Source organism: Miniopterus schreibersii (assembly GCF_964146895.1).
Source record: "Miniopterus schreibersii genome assembly, chromosome: 5".
Taxonomy (NCBI): Eukaryota; Metazoa; Chordata; class Mammalia; order Chiroptera; family Miniopteridae; genus Miniopterus; species Miniopterus schreibersii.
Window position 1 is genome coordinate 70,265,290 of NC_138106.1, and position 12,923 is coordinate 70,278,212.

At 39.1% G+C, this 12,923-nt stretch overlaps 1 protein-coding gene and 1 long non-coding RNA gene across 3 annotated transcripts; one reads left to right on the forward strand and one right to left on the reverse strand.

Moving 5' to 3' along the window:
• Positions 1–804: 804 nt before the first annotated feature.
• LOC308557548 (uncharacterized protein C3orf38) lies at positions 805–9,729 on the reverse strand. Its single transcript, XM_081138083.1, has 3 exons — positions 8,773–9,729; positions 6,082–6,323; positions 805–4,581 (listed from the first exon to the last, which is right to left on the reverse strand). The coding sequence occupies exons 1-3, from the start codon at positions 8,897–8,899 to the stop codon at positions 4,024–4,026; spliced, it is 927 nt and encodes a 308-aa protein (XP_080994209.1). The 5' UTR covers positions 8,900–9,729; the 3' UTR covers positions 805–4,023.
• Positions 9,655–12,552, forward strand: LOC308557549. Of its 2 annotated transcripts, none has more exons than XR_013998848.1 (3): positions 9,655–9,741; positions 10,173–10,312; positions 12,250–12,552. It is a non-coding gene; the product is annotated as an uncharacterized lncRNA (long non-coding RNA). The 2 variants fall into 2 exon arrangements; XR_013998849.1 differs by having other exon boundaries at positions 10,173–10,274.
• The last annotated feature ends 371 nt before the right edge of the window (positions 12,553–12,923 follow it).

Consider the following 12,923-nt stretch of genomic DNA (forward strand, 5'->3'; position numbering starts at 1 on the left):
AGAGTTTCTGGTTTAATATTTTGAGGTATATTATAATTCACAGCAAATATCACATTCAATTTTCACACTTTTTACTGAAAAACTAGTTAGTGGAAAGGTTCAAACTAGAAAAAATAAAGCTAACAGGATTCAGTGCACTCTGATACAATTCTAAAATATTCTCCTTCCAGCTCTAAATAAAAGTGGTCTGTAAAACATCCTGCACTCTGTATTGATAAAATCTGTATGACTTAGCTAGAACCAGACAGCTATTTAAAATTTCAATTAAATGTTTTCTGTTGTTCTGACCACATAAAAGGTTAATACCAAGTTCTTCTGCAAAGGGCCTACAGTAGTTCTCACCTTAAGATATCTCAACCCAGGGACTGTGGTTTGAATTAAACATAATTTAGGGAAGTAACTTACTAATGGATTATTTTGTCTTGCACCTGATTCAGTAACTTACAAACTGTAGATGATCAATAAGTATATGCCAAATAAACTCAGAGCCCACATCCAGAAAATCCTGTTCCAGCACTGCAGCTGTGCTATCTGCAAACTAGCTATATACAAAGGTTATAAATAGGGTTGAGGGGAGAGGAAGTGGTGCAAAGTAGGTCACATCTATAGGCCCTTCCGAGGAAATGATCATAGTTTTTAAATCCTTCATCAGAATTAGCAATATACAAACATTATTAAAGAAACATTTTCTTAGGATAGTTTTTGTAAAGGTCTTGAAAATATATTTTCAAAAATATTTTTCCTTTTCACATTTTTATCATTTTCTCCAAAGCACGTTCATTGTACATTAAATTTATCTTGCTGAAATAAAATGAATTCTGATTTTTACGGTTTTTTTTTTTTTTACTTGACAGTATTTCAGTAGGTTTTGTCTTAAATCTGACATCTTTTGAAAAACAAAATTTACACATTAACAACTATCATAAACTAACAGATTTCCTAGAGATCATTTATAAGATTTAGTACTCTAGCTGTGAGACTGGCAAGGGCACAAATTTTCTAAAAACAATAAACAATTTTAATTTTTAATATAGTAGAGTAGTCTGGGGGAAAATACAGCTATTATGGCAGATTTTAACATGGAGTATAAGAATTCCTATAGGAGTCACAGATGTGCTTTAAGAAAATCCAAGAACTCAGTGAAATATTATGCAACAATTGTAATATTATATGACATACTTTTTCTGGGGAGAGGGCACATAGCTCTCATTTTTCAAAATGTCCATGACCACCACCCACAGCCCAAATTAAGAACCAGTGAAGGGCATCTAAATTTGTGAAAATAGATACTAAGAAAAACGTTGAGGTATGGTTTTCATTCATTTTTACGATCTACTTAGCCATAAGAGTCATTCTGTTAAAACACAACGTTTCTGATTACCTGTTTTAAAAACTAAACCACTGTTCTTTAAATCCTTTTCTCGTGCTATCACAATTTCTTACTGGGACTAAGTAACTAGCCTTCCTTGAGCATAAAAATGTTACTTTTCTGAAAACCCAGGAACATTTTCCTGGCTTGTGTTTGCTAATTGCAAGTTGATTTAATAAATTAGAAATGGCTTTTTTTCTATCTGATATTGTTAATGAGACACATGAAATATGTTTTTGGAAAGGGGCATTCTAGACACTAATAAAATATCCTGATATAACTATTAAAGATTTTTTTTAATTTTCACAAAAAAAGGATGCTTGATGTTAAACCGTTATTAGGCTACAGCAAATCAGCCATAAAGCCCAGAGGCTCCGGTGGTTTGATCACCCAACCACTATAAATTAGGTGTAGAATGCTTTACTCTTTACCACTTGCCTCCAAAGACTGGTTTCCAAATACCAGCTGAATGTAATAAAGCAAGAGACATAAGGCTGAGGTGGGGTCTTACCACTTGCAAACGAAAACAGAGCTAGGAATGTTCAATCTGCACTGGGCTTCTGGATCTTCTTAGAAGCCTGACCAAATTTTAAGCTTCGTGAACAAATTTCCATTCCTCCAGGTCTTCTTCTTCCAAACTGGGAAATATCCACTTCCCCTATGACAGTTTCTAGGCAGTCTTAGGGCCCTCCTACTATATCCCACTCTGACCTTGGGCTTCTGAAATTCAGCAAATTTTAAATGAAAGTTAAAATAGCTGAGTGAGTTTCGGACCTAAGAGTTTCTGTGTATCCACATATAAAACTCAGACAGACAATAAGATCAAAAAGCTACTACTGATAAGAATCACCAAAGAAAAATTTAGACAAAGAAAAGTCTTTTATACAGAAAGTAAGCTTCTTTTGCTCCCTCTTTCAACCCATTCAGTTAAACATTAAGTCCTAAGGTTGTGCACAGCTGTGGGGATTCACAGGAAATAGAGCCCAATCCTCAAGAGATTTAGTGTATTAGGAAGATTCTGAATTTTTAAGGGTGATTAAAACAAACATGCAGATTACAGCTTTCCTTGAGTATTACACAAATTCAAAACTTTAGTATTAAAGATAGCTAGAGGCAGGTTCTGCTCATACTAAGCATCTGCAGTTATATTTCTGCTGTACTTGACATTAACAGCACAAAGAAAACGATGGAATAGTTTTTATCCTTTACTTAGGATATTTATCAATTACATACTATAATGATACTTCCAACTTAGAGGAAAAAAAATTGGCTTTAAATCTAAACAATGCACTAATTCTAAAAGCAGACAAAAGAGATTTCCCTCCTTTATTAAGTTTTTATTTTAGGACATCAATTTGTACTCCTCATAAGAGGCATGGCTTGGGGAGAAAAAGGGACATCTGTAATATTTTAAAGAGAAAAAAAAAAGAGGCATGGCATTAAAAAAACAAAAAAGTTTTTCTCCTGCTTCCAAAATTCTTTCGTCACCCTAGATGATCATGAGCAGAGTTAAAGGTAAAAAATTAACACATAGAATACATCATCACAACACTTCTCAGTTGAAATTTTTTCCAAATGGCATTTTGGAAATCATAATTACAAACTAAATCCAGAATCAGCAAATAGCTGCTGGATGATGAAAAATTTAAATTTTAAAGCAACTATGTAATTAATTTGGCAACTTAACCTCATAATTCAAATCTAGTAAGACAAAGTACAGGTGGAAAAATCCTAATCATTTTAATTTATGAGGAAGTATATGCTTACATTAAAATTTTTTTTTTTGGTCACCTCAATCAAGATCAAGCAAGAGGAAAAACAGTAATCTAACTAAAAGTTAGAAACTGGGCACACCTTTTCAAAAATGTCAACAGTATGTTTCCTTTATATGGTGTTACAATAAATGCTCCGTAAACCTGGTTAAAGCCTTATTAGATAATAAAGTCTGTTTTGGGCACTTATCAATGCCCAAAATAGTTCAGAAAATGTTGCAGGGTATGATATTTAACTTGGACTACAGTAGGTAACTTTGAAATATGTTCCTCAAATTTTAAGAAAGCAAAGGTAACTTTTTTACACCTGCTAAATTATTAAACTTTTTGCATATGAATGTCACTGAAGTTTTCTAAAATAAGAACTCTGATTTTACATTAAACATCTCTAAAATATGCATTTTTTTTAAAGTGCATATTTTTAAAATACTGTCATGAGATGTTTGTAAAATTATCCAGATTGTTAAAAGAAACTTGACAAGGGGAAGCCTTAACACCATCATTCCTTTCCACATGAAGAATACACACATTAGCAGAATATTTACTCAGTAAAATGAAAATATTACCTGGTTTCTAAGGCACAACGTTTATATCACCTAAAGTGGGATTTATTTGATGAACTGCATTAAGCCCTCAGAACATTTGCTGCAGCCCAGGTAGAAAGAGGCAAGTATTCACATATGTTAGCTGTAGTCAAAAGAGATATTTCAACTAAAATATGTCAATGTAGTATCTGGAAGAGTTTCCATATAGACTGACATACAGTGCTCAGCGCTTTAGAGGATTACTGAAACTCAGTGTTCTTTTGTTCAACACCTCATTTCCACTGCACAAACCTTGGTCTCCAGTTCCACTATCCACCTGCTTTACATTATTTTGTACTTAGTTGGTACCACATACAGCGGATATGTTATAAAAGGCCTCTAGATCACTTGGTTCAAATTTAATAGCTGGTTTCATTGATGTTCCAGGAGCAAGGGAAGCCTCTCCAATAATTCTCAGGTTGATAAATTTGATTTTCCAAGTATTCTCCACAAAAGGGCAGCGGATGAGTCCAAAAATTTGTTCAAAAATGCCCAAACAAGAGTTCCCTCGGTGGACAGTCCCAGCAACCCCAACCATAACCAGACCATGGGGAGAAGCAGCACATTTCAATCCATGGGAATCAAGGTTGGGACTGAGAAAAAGATGTTCTTCCTTCATGAGTGACAGTAGACGAAGACTCACAATTTCTGCTCCTTGGTAGTCTATCACATTCTGTTCAGATGTTCTGTAATGAAACCTAAGCTTGACATCATGCCAGAAGTGCTGTGGCCCCCATTCATGTTGAGGTAGTCCAAGAAACGGATTCTGAGAATTAAGAAGTTCAAAGAACCAGTGACAGAATTCTTCTCCTAATCGACGAAAATCAACTTTTTCAGTTTTATCTTCTTTCCCCTCCTAAGATAAATACAAAATAAAACCAAGGTTAATTCTTGTACCTATTTTCCTATTTCTGGGCTAGGTTTTAATGTAGTACTAATTACAGCACAGAGGAAGTGAATTACATGTAAACTCACTGAACCCATCATGCATAGTAAATTTTTCCTGCAAAAAGGGGAAAAATCATTTTAGAATTTCCCAGATAAACATCTAAAAACCCAGCTAAAAAATTAAGGTTTAACAAAGCCTTTTAAAATGCCATCAAGAACAGTCAATAGTAATGATTTATATAAGCATTTTCTTTTGATTGTGGTAATGGTTTCACAGTTATGAAATAAAAGTGAAAACTTTTAAAATGTATGCTTTAAATGAATAACTGTGGCATATAAATCATACCACAATGAAACTGGTAGTATCACTGTCTTTAAACAGGTTCTTCTAATATTGAAATAGGCTATTTTCTATGGTTGGGATGAATTTTACACTATTAGTTCTCTTCCCCCTCCCCAAGAAAATGTTATTGCAAAAATATGTCTGATAAGCTAGGTTTTTATTCATCTACTTATTCAAGAGCATAGTGCCTCATTTACATGTTATGAAATCTGTATTTACTGAGCACATGTGATTGAATATATCATGCCCTGTGCTTGGCACTTACGTGTTATTTCCTTTTATCTTCACAAGTCTTATGACACACATATTATCCTTATGTCTATTTTGTAGATAAAGAGAGCAGGGCTCAGAAAGGTCAGGTTATTTGTCCAAGTTCATACCAAGTATATGGCAGACTCTAATTTGAAATCACAACAGTTATGATTTCGAAGTCAAGGTTCTTTTCAGTACATTAAAAAAGCCCTTATAAGATCCTTTCCTAATGTGAAGGTAAATCTCTCTCACTGTAAAACCTCATTAATTCAAAGTTCATGTATGTAGTTTAAAAACCAGCAAATGACCTAGAGGTTCATTCAATACACATTTAAATATTCACACAATAGCTAAAATGTATAGTGGAGATATAAAGGACTAGGAACAGCCAACATCAGCCAGTGGAAATTAAAACAAAATTCTTTCTAGACTAAAAAAAAAAAAAAAATCAAATGTAAAAAGTATTTAAGTTTCTTTCATGGAATTTCTGCAATTTAATACCAGAGATCATTTTCAAAATGAGAAAGGGCTTACAACAGCATTCTTTTAAAGCACAGAAGAATTTACAGAGAACTAGAGGCTAAATTAAAATTAAAATGATCCTGCAGTCTATCCACACTCTTTAAAAATCCAATAGTCCTCCTTTGGTAAAAACTTTTCCCCCTCACAAATCAGAATATTTTAAACACATTACTAAATGTCAAAATATTGTTTCTTGGATACTTTACTGGTCTTCCTTTATGATACAAAAGATATGAAGTAAAGCTAAAATTATAAAAACCAAAATATTAACATGTTACCCCAGATCTAGGATTATCTAAAGAGTCTAAAACAGAATTGTGGTTCACGTTTTAACTGTAAGATCAATTTTACCTGTTGAAAGGGTCTAATGTCCTCAGGGGTCTTAACTGGCTCTGGTGTTTCCTTCAATTTCAGATGTAATTGCTTTTTCCAGTAATCCTTTGCATGCTGGATAAGATTGTGTTTTTCAGTAGCTGGAGGTATAATAACTCCTTGTGACGCCAAGTACTTAAATATAATACTTCGGTGGACTTTTCTACGCCTCAGAAGTTCTTCTACACTTTGACTGTATACTAATATTGCATGGATGGCATCTAGAAGGAAATTGTAAAGATTAATAGAAAATTATGAGTCACTTGTAAATTTGTCCAGGGTCAGCGGAAACTCTATCAAATATACTCCTGTCATGGTATTTTGCTTCTGCATGAGATGGCTATCATTTTTAAAAACCAGGAAGTGGACTGTTAGGTTTCAGGTTTAAAAAAATTTCTTTATGCTTTCAACTTCCCTATCTAAAATTCCCTCTTCCTTTTACGTCTCATAATATAGTGAAATTTTAGCATTTCTTTTTAAAAATAGTGTGTTTTAAGGAAAAAAAAAATCTGAGCCAGAGGAAAAAATATTTTTCTAATAAGGCCAATAGACCTAAATTCAGTTATAATCCCTAAAAATGGGTAAAATTACAGTATTTTAGATGTGCAAAAACTTTTAGTTCAATCGCCTCACTCTATAGATAATGAAACTTGGGGACACATGAGGTATCAATAATTATACTTCTAAGAATTGGGAGAACCCAGACTTATACTTTTTTAATTTAAAAACTTACATTAAACGACAGACAAAAGATTATTTTTAACGTGTGTGAAGTAGACAGAATACCAATAAAATGAACTCCCATGTACATATCATGCAGCATAAGACACAGCAAATTACTAATATATTTGAGGCCATAATTTTACCCCTCCCTACTTAATGCCATTCCCTCCCCCTTCCCACCTATCTCACAGGTAGCTGTTACCCTAAATGTTTATCATTCCCTTGCTTTTCCTTATAGTTGTACAGCATAACTACATATCCCTAAACAATATAGTTTGCCATTGTTTGAACATTCTCTAAATTCAATCCATCAATTTAGACAGTCTTCTGGAATCAGAATACTGATTAATTCCCTTAATGTTGTTTCTGAGATTAATCTGTGACTATACATAGCTCTAGTTAATTCTATGACTATATCACAGGGTATCTATCCTTCCGCTTATAGGGTTTTATCACATATGTCCAATTACAAACACTATTACTTTTATACACCTCCCAGTACAGAAGGGCAGGCACATGAGAATCACTTGGGAGCTTGTTAAAAATCTGGGAATTCTGGTCCCACCCCCAAACTACTGAACCAGAATCTGCATTTAACAAGATCCCTGAGTGATTCCCAGGCACTTTCAAGTTTGAGAGAAGCTCAGGTCTAGAACGTGGGCCTCTGAGGAAGCAAATCTTCCATTTTAGGAGATAATGTCAAACTTGTTTTCCAAAGCAATAGTTCTAAAAGTTGTTTCACATGATCACCAAGGCTTGAAGTTTATACAGTTTTTTGTCTATCTGGTATATAGAAGAAGGAAAAAAAAGATCGTGTGCTTTGGTTTTCATTTCACTGCTTTCTAAAGAGGTTACCTTTTCACATGTTTAGTGATTATTTTTTCCTCTTTGGAAACATTTCCTCAAATCATTTAACATTTTTGTATTGGGAACTTTATTTTTCTTATTTGCTTTTACATCCATCAATTAAATCCAGCATTTTAATCTATTACAATTTTAAATTCACTCACCTTGACTTTAGGGGTGATTATGTAAAACATATAAATGTTTAAGAATTACATTAAGTCTAAAACCATTCTCAGTCTAAATTCTTAGGAATTTCTTCTTTTAATGTTTATGATCTGAAGTTTCAAATGAGAGATTTTCTTAAATGACAAAAGTGTAAACCTGACTTAAGTAGAAAAATGCAGCTTTTAAAAGCAGAATCTTTTATAGATAAGTTACTTACTAATATAGGGGGCTGGAATTTTCACATTTTAAAGTAAAATCCGGAAAGTTTAAAATAAAACTGGCCAGGTGATATACAAAATGAAATAAATGCTTAAGCTACTCATTACATTCTTATACAGACTCGTTACAATCAGGCTTAATGTTTAATAACCCTTGAGATCTATTCTACCGAAATGTTTACTTGGCTCTGAAGGTAATGTATTTCTACACAAAATCATCTCAGAAAAAAATCTGAATCCAAAAAAAGACGAATTCAAACCATCTGCTTTTATTACAGCAGCTGTTTTACCCAGGATATTGATACAAAACGTCTGAAATCCTCTTCCAAGCTTGAAAAGGCCTGAGCTGCCAGCACCTGGCACTCAGCTGATCGAAACACAATGGTTCCGTAATTTTTTTTAAAAAAATGACTATTGACGTACTCGGGATCTTCGAAACCACCTCTTGCCTATATTATTCAACGCGTTAAACCAGAACCGTTTCCAGGGCCACGACCTGCCCCCGGGCCCGGCGCGGCAGGGCCGCCCGAGGCTGCGTCGCGGTCGCAAGGCCGCGGAGCAGCCGCGGGGGCCGAGGTGTCCGAGGGTTACGGCCGCGCGCAGTCGGCACGGCCCGGGGCGAGGCCTCGCACCCCCGCCACTCCCACACTCGCGCTCCCTGGGGGCGCTGAGGCCTGGCGAGGGGCGGCCGCCCGCGGGGACAGGGGTCTCTTCTTACCTTGGCGGTTTTGAGGCTGCACCAGGCGGTTGGTGATGGTGTCGCACAGGGCCACGATCTCGTCGTTCTCCAGGAGGCCGAGCAGGTTCCGACAGCCCTCTCTCTCTGCGGCACTGAGCCCCGACATCTCGCCCCCGGGAAGCCGGGAGAGGACGACGCCAATACCACCGCTCCTTTAGGCGGGCGGGGTCGGCGCCTAGGCAACGCGCCCCGGAAGCGCCTTCCCAGCTCTACGCCGCCCGAGCGCCCGGAGAATTCCAAAGCCGTGGGCGGAAGTGAACGCCAAAGAGGCCCATCAGGAAACGCGGCGCTCCAACTTGTGGTTCCGGGCTGGCCGGGACCCGCAGCGGAGTCTCACGGCTCTGTTTAGGAAAGCACGCGTTCGCACCGAGAACATCAACCTTTCAAAACGGAGCTGGTGGCGGAAATCGAGGCCCTGACCCCCTCCTGAGTCCCTCCCCCAAAAGAGCACCTGGGGCGACTGCGCAGGTGCGTGGAAAACAGACGCCGGCCCCACGGAGCGGCGAACTCCCGTGATGCCGCGGGGCCGGCCAATGGAGGCGCCTCCTCCCCGCCCGCCGGCCCGGCCCCCGCGAGCGGTTGAAAGTCCTCCGCGGCCACGTCTCGGTTGGGTGTTCCTGTAGGTTGATGTTCTGAAATTGCGCGGTAGCGTTAAAATAACTTGGTGTTAACGTCTTGCTGCGAAAAGCTTTTCGTGTGTTTTCCGCTCGCCCGTGCCGTGCCGCGCCTACCGGCCTGCGCGCTGACTTGGCCCTCGAGCTGCCGTGGGCAGCTGCTGGCGTTCCGGCCGTCGCAGGCTTGGTCCTAGGCGGGGCCGTAGCGAACAGCAGCTTAAGGCTGGGAATGCTGGAAGCCAGAGGCCCGGGCTTTAATCCGCCAGCTCAGGGCGACCGTGGGCGAGCTCGTCAGCCTCCCCCTCCGCTTCCTACCGACATGGCTCTAATAGAGGTACCCGCTGCAGGCTTGTTGGCAGGGGGGTGAGGAACAGTGCCTGACCCCCAGCGGTTAGCTGTTGTTACTATGACGGACAGCACCCCACACTCCCGGGAGGGAAACAGCCATGCTCTGCTGGACGAAGTCCGGATTAGGAATCAGATGTAGAACCCTTGCCTCTGTCTCCTTCCATTTTTAAGCCTTGTTTTAGATTCTTTAACATTTCATTGGCATACCGCCATTTAGTAGCTGAAGTGTATACACATCTGCAGATCCCGTGAGCAAATTGAACATTTTTTTACGAATCACAGCTAAATATGTCATGAAATGTACTGTAAATGCAGTCTTTAAAATAGGCATTCAAAGCATGATTAATTTAATTTGGCAGTGGTGGTTGTTTGGGGATGTTATTTTACTAAACAGATACCAATTCATTTTTCATTAAGCATTACTGAGTGCCTACTATGCTAGATATTGAAGATTCAGAAAAATGATACAGACCTTCCTTCGAGTACCTTTTGGGAGTTTGGCAAGTAAAGTGATGACAAGTAAGTGCTTGTAATGCTGTTGTGGAGCCACATGAAAGGTATGCCCAATGTTTTCATTGATGTCATTCAAAAAATGTATTTTTTGAGTATCTAACTGCTTGCTGGGCACTATTCTTTATGCTGGAAAGAAATACGTAAGTCCTTTGGAGCTTGCATTCTAGTGAAGGAAACAGTCAATAAACATAAGAAACTGTGTACTGTCAGGAAATAGTATGGATTAGAAAAACAAAACAAAACACACACACCAAAAAGAGAGTGATGGAGAGGATGTTGGTATTTTACACAAGCTGTGAAGAAAGGCTTCTCTAAGTGACACTGAAGGAAATACATGAAGAAAATGAGAGCATGAACTACAGAAGAGTGTCTAGGAAGAGGCAACAGTCGAAGTTCTGAGGAAGGAATGGAGTATGTGACATGTAGGAAGGGGGCCAGGAGGCTGGAGCAGCTTGTGGAAGGAGGAGGCAGTGAGGTTAGAGTTGTAGTCAAGACTGATACAGAGCAGGGTTTCTCAACCCTGATGCTATTGACATTTTGGGTAGGATAATTCTTTGTTGTGAATGCTGTCCTATGCATTGTAGGATGCTTAGCAGCATTCCCAGCCTCTACCCACTACATGCCAGTAGCACCTCCCCCATCCCCACCCCCTAGTTATGGATACCAAAAATGTCTCCAATTTGGTACAAATGTTGCCAATTGTTTCTGGGGGAACCAAAAAATACACCCTTACTTGAGAACCACTGATAGAACCACCTGTCCAAAAAGTGCTTTCTGAGATGATGTAAATGTTCTGTTTTGCCCAATACAATAACCATCAGCCACATGTGACTATTGAGTTCTTATAATGTGGCTAGTACAACTGAGGAACTCAATTTTAAGTTTTATTTGAATTTTAAGTATATTTTAGTAGCCACTTGTGGCTAGTGGCTATTATTTTAGATAGTGCAGATCTAGAGCCTTGCCTGCCATTTTAGACTTCAGCTTTTACCTTTTACCTTTTTGTCTTCATTTTCAGTTATTCTCTCACTCTCACTCCAGTCTAGTCACAGTGGTTCCTTGCTGTTTGTTTGTTTTGTTTTTTAAGATTTTTAAATTGGTTTTTAGGGGGAGAGGGAGAGAAACATCGATGTCAAAGCTTAACATCGATTGGCACCTCCTGCACACCCCCTCCTGGGCAAGTGCTGTGACTGGGAACAGAACCAGCAACCTTTTGGTGCATGGGAGGATGCCCAACCAACTGAGCCACACCAGCCAGGGCGCTCTTTGTTTCTTAAACTTGCCATGCAGGTCCCCACCTCAGAGCCTTTGCTCTTTTTTTTTTTAATTTTTAATCCTCACCCAAGGATATGTTTTTATTGATAGGGAGAAACATCGATGTGAAAGAGAAACATCAATCTGTTGCCTCCAGTGCATGCCCTGACTGGGGATCGAACCTGCAACTTAGGTATGTGCCCCAACTGGGAATCAGACCTGCAACCTTCTGTTGTATGGATAATGCTCCAACTGAGGCACCAGGCCAGGGCTCAGAGCTTTTGCTCTTGCTAACTCTGCCTGGTACAGTCTCTACTCAGGTATCTGAATGACTCTCTTTTCCTTCATTCAGATTCCTATTCAAGTCACCTTATCAAAGAGACCTTCCTGCCCGGCCAGGTGTGGCTCAGTGGTTAAGCATCGACCTAGGATCCAGGCGATCAGGGTTCGATTCCCGGTCAGGGCACATGCCTGGGTTGCGGGCTGCAGCGGATCAATGACTTTCTCATCATTGATGTTTCTATCTCTCTCTCTCCCTCTCCTTTCCTCTCTCTGAAATCAATAAAGATATATTAAAAAAAAAAAAGAGACCTTCCTTTATGATTCTGTTTAAAATGGTCACCGACAATGCCATGCTTACTTATACCTTCCCTACCTACTTATTCTCCATAGCACTTACACTGTATATATATATACAGTTTTAAAATACTTTTTTTTTTTTTTTAAGGGAGAGAAACATCCATCGGCTGCTTCCTGCACTCCCCCTACAGGGGATCGAGCTTGTGCCCTGACCAGGAATCAACTGGCAACCCTTTGGTGCACTGATTGACGCCCAACCAAGCCACATGGGCCAGGGCTGTAAAGTTTGTTGCCCTCCAGAAGAATGTGAGTTCTGTGAGCCAGAGATTTTTATCTTTATTGTCTATTGAAGAGCATGGCATAGTAATTCTGCAATAAATATTGCATAAATGAATATGTTGTAAAGCCATTGGAGGCCTTTCTTTTCTTTTTTTTTTTTTGATTGATTCCAGAGAGGGAGGAAGGGAGAGAAACATCCATGTGAGAGAGATACATTGGATCGGTTGCCTCCTGTACCAGCCAGTACCAGGGATCGAACCCACAACCCATCCACGTGCTCTGACCAAATTGAACCGAAGACATTTCAGTGCATGGGACAACACCCTAACCAACCAAGCCACACTGTCCAGGGCACCATTGGAGGATTGTAAACTAAGGAATGGCATGATCCGACTTGTTTTAAACAGCATCAATTTTGGCTGCTGGTCTGAAGAACAGACTGAAGAAGGCCAAGGGGAGAGGCAAGGAACCCAATTTGGAGATTACTACAGTAGTCCACATGAGAAGAGATGGTGGATTAAGGTAGAGTGAAGGACATACCAA

Excerpts from the sequence above, each read along its gene's own strand:
- LOC308557548 (XM_081138083.1), bottom strand. The coding sequence starts at position 8,899 with ATGTCGGGGCTCAGTGCCGCAGAGAGAGAGGGCTGTCGGAACCTGCTC. Across the intron at positions 6,324-8,772 it reads GCAGCCTCAAAACCGCCAAG|ATGCCATCCATGCAATATTA; the intron begins GTAAGAAGAGAC and ends ATTTCCTTCTAG. Across the intron at positions 4,582-6,081 it reads ACATTAGACCCTTTCAACAG|GAGGGGAAAGAAGATAAAAC; the intron begins GTAAAATTGATC and ends TATTTATCTTAG.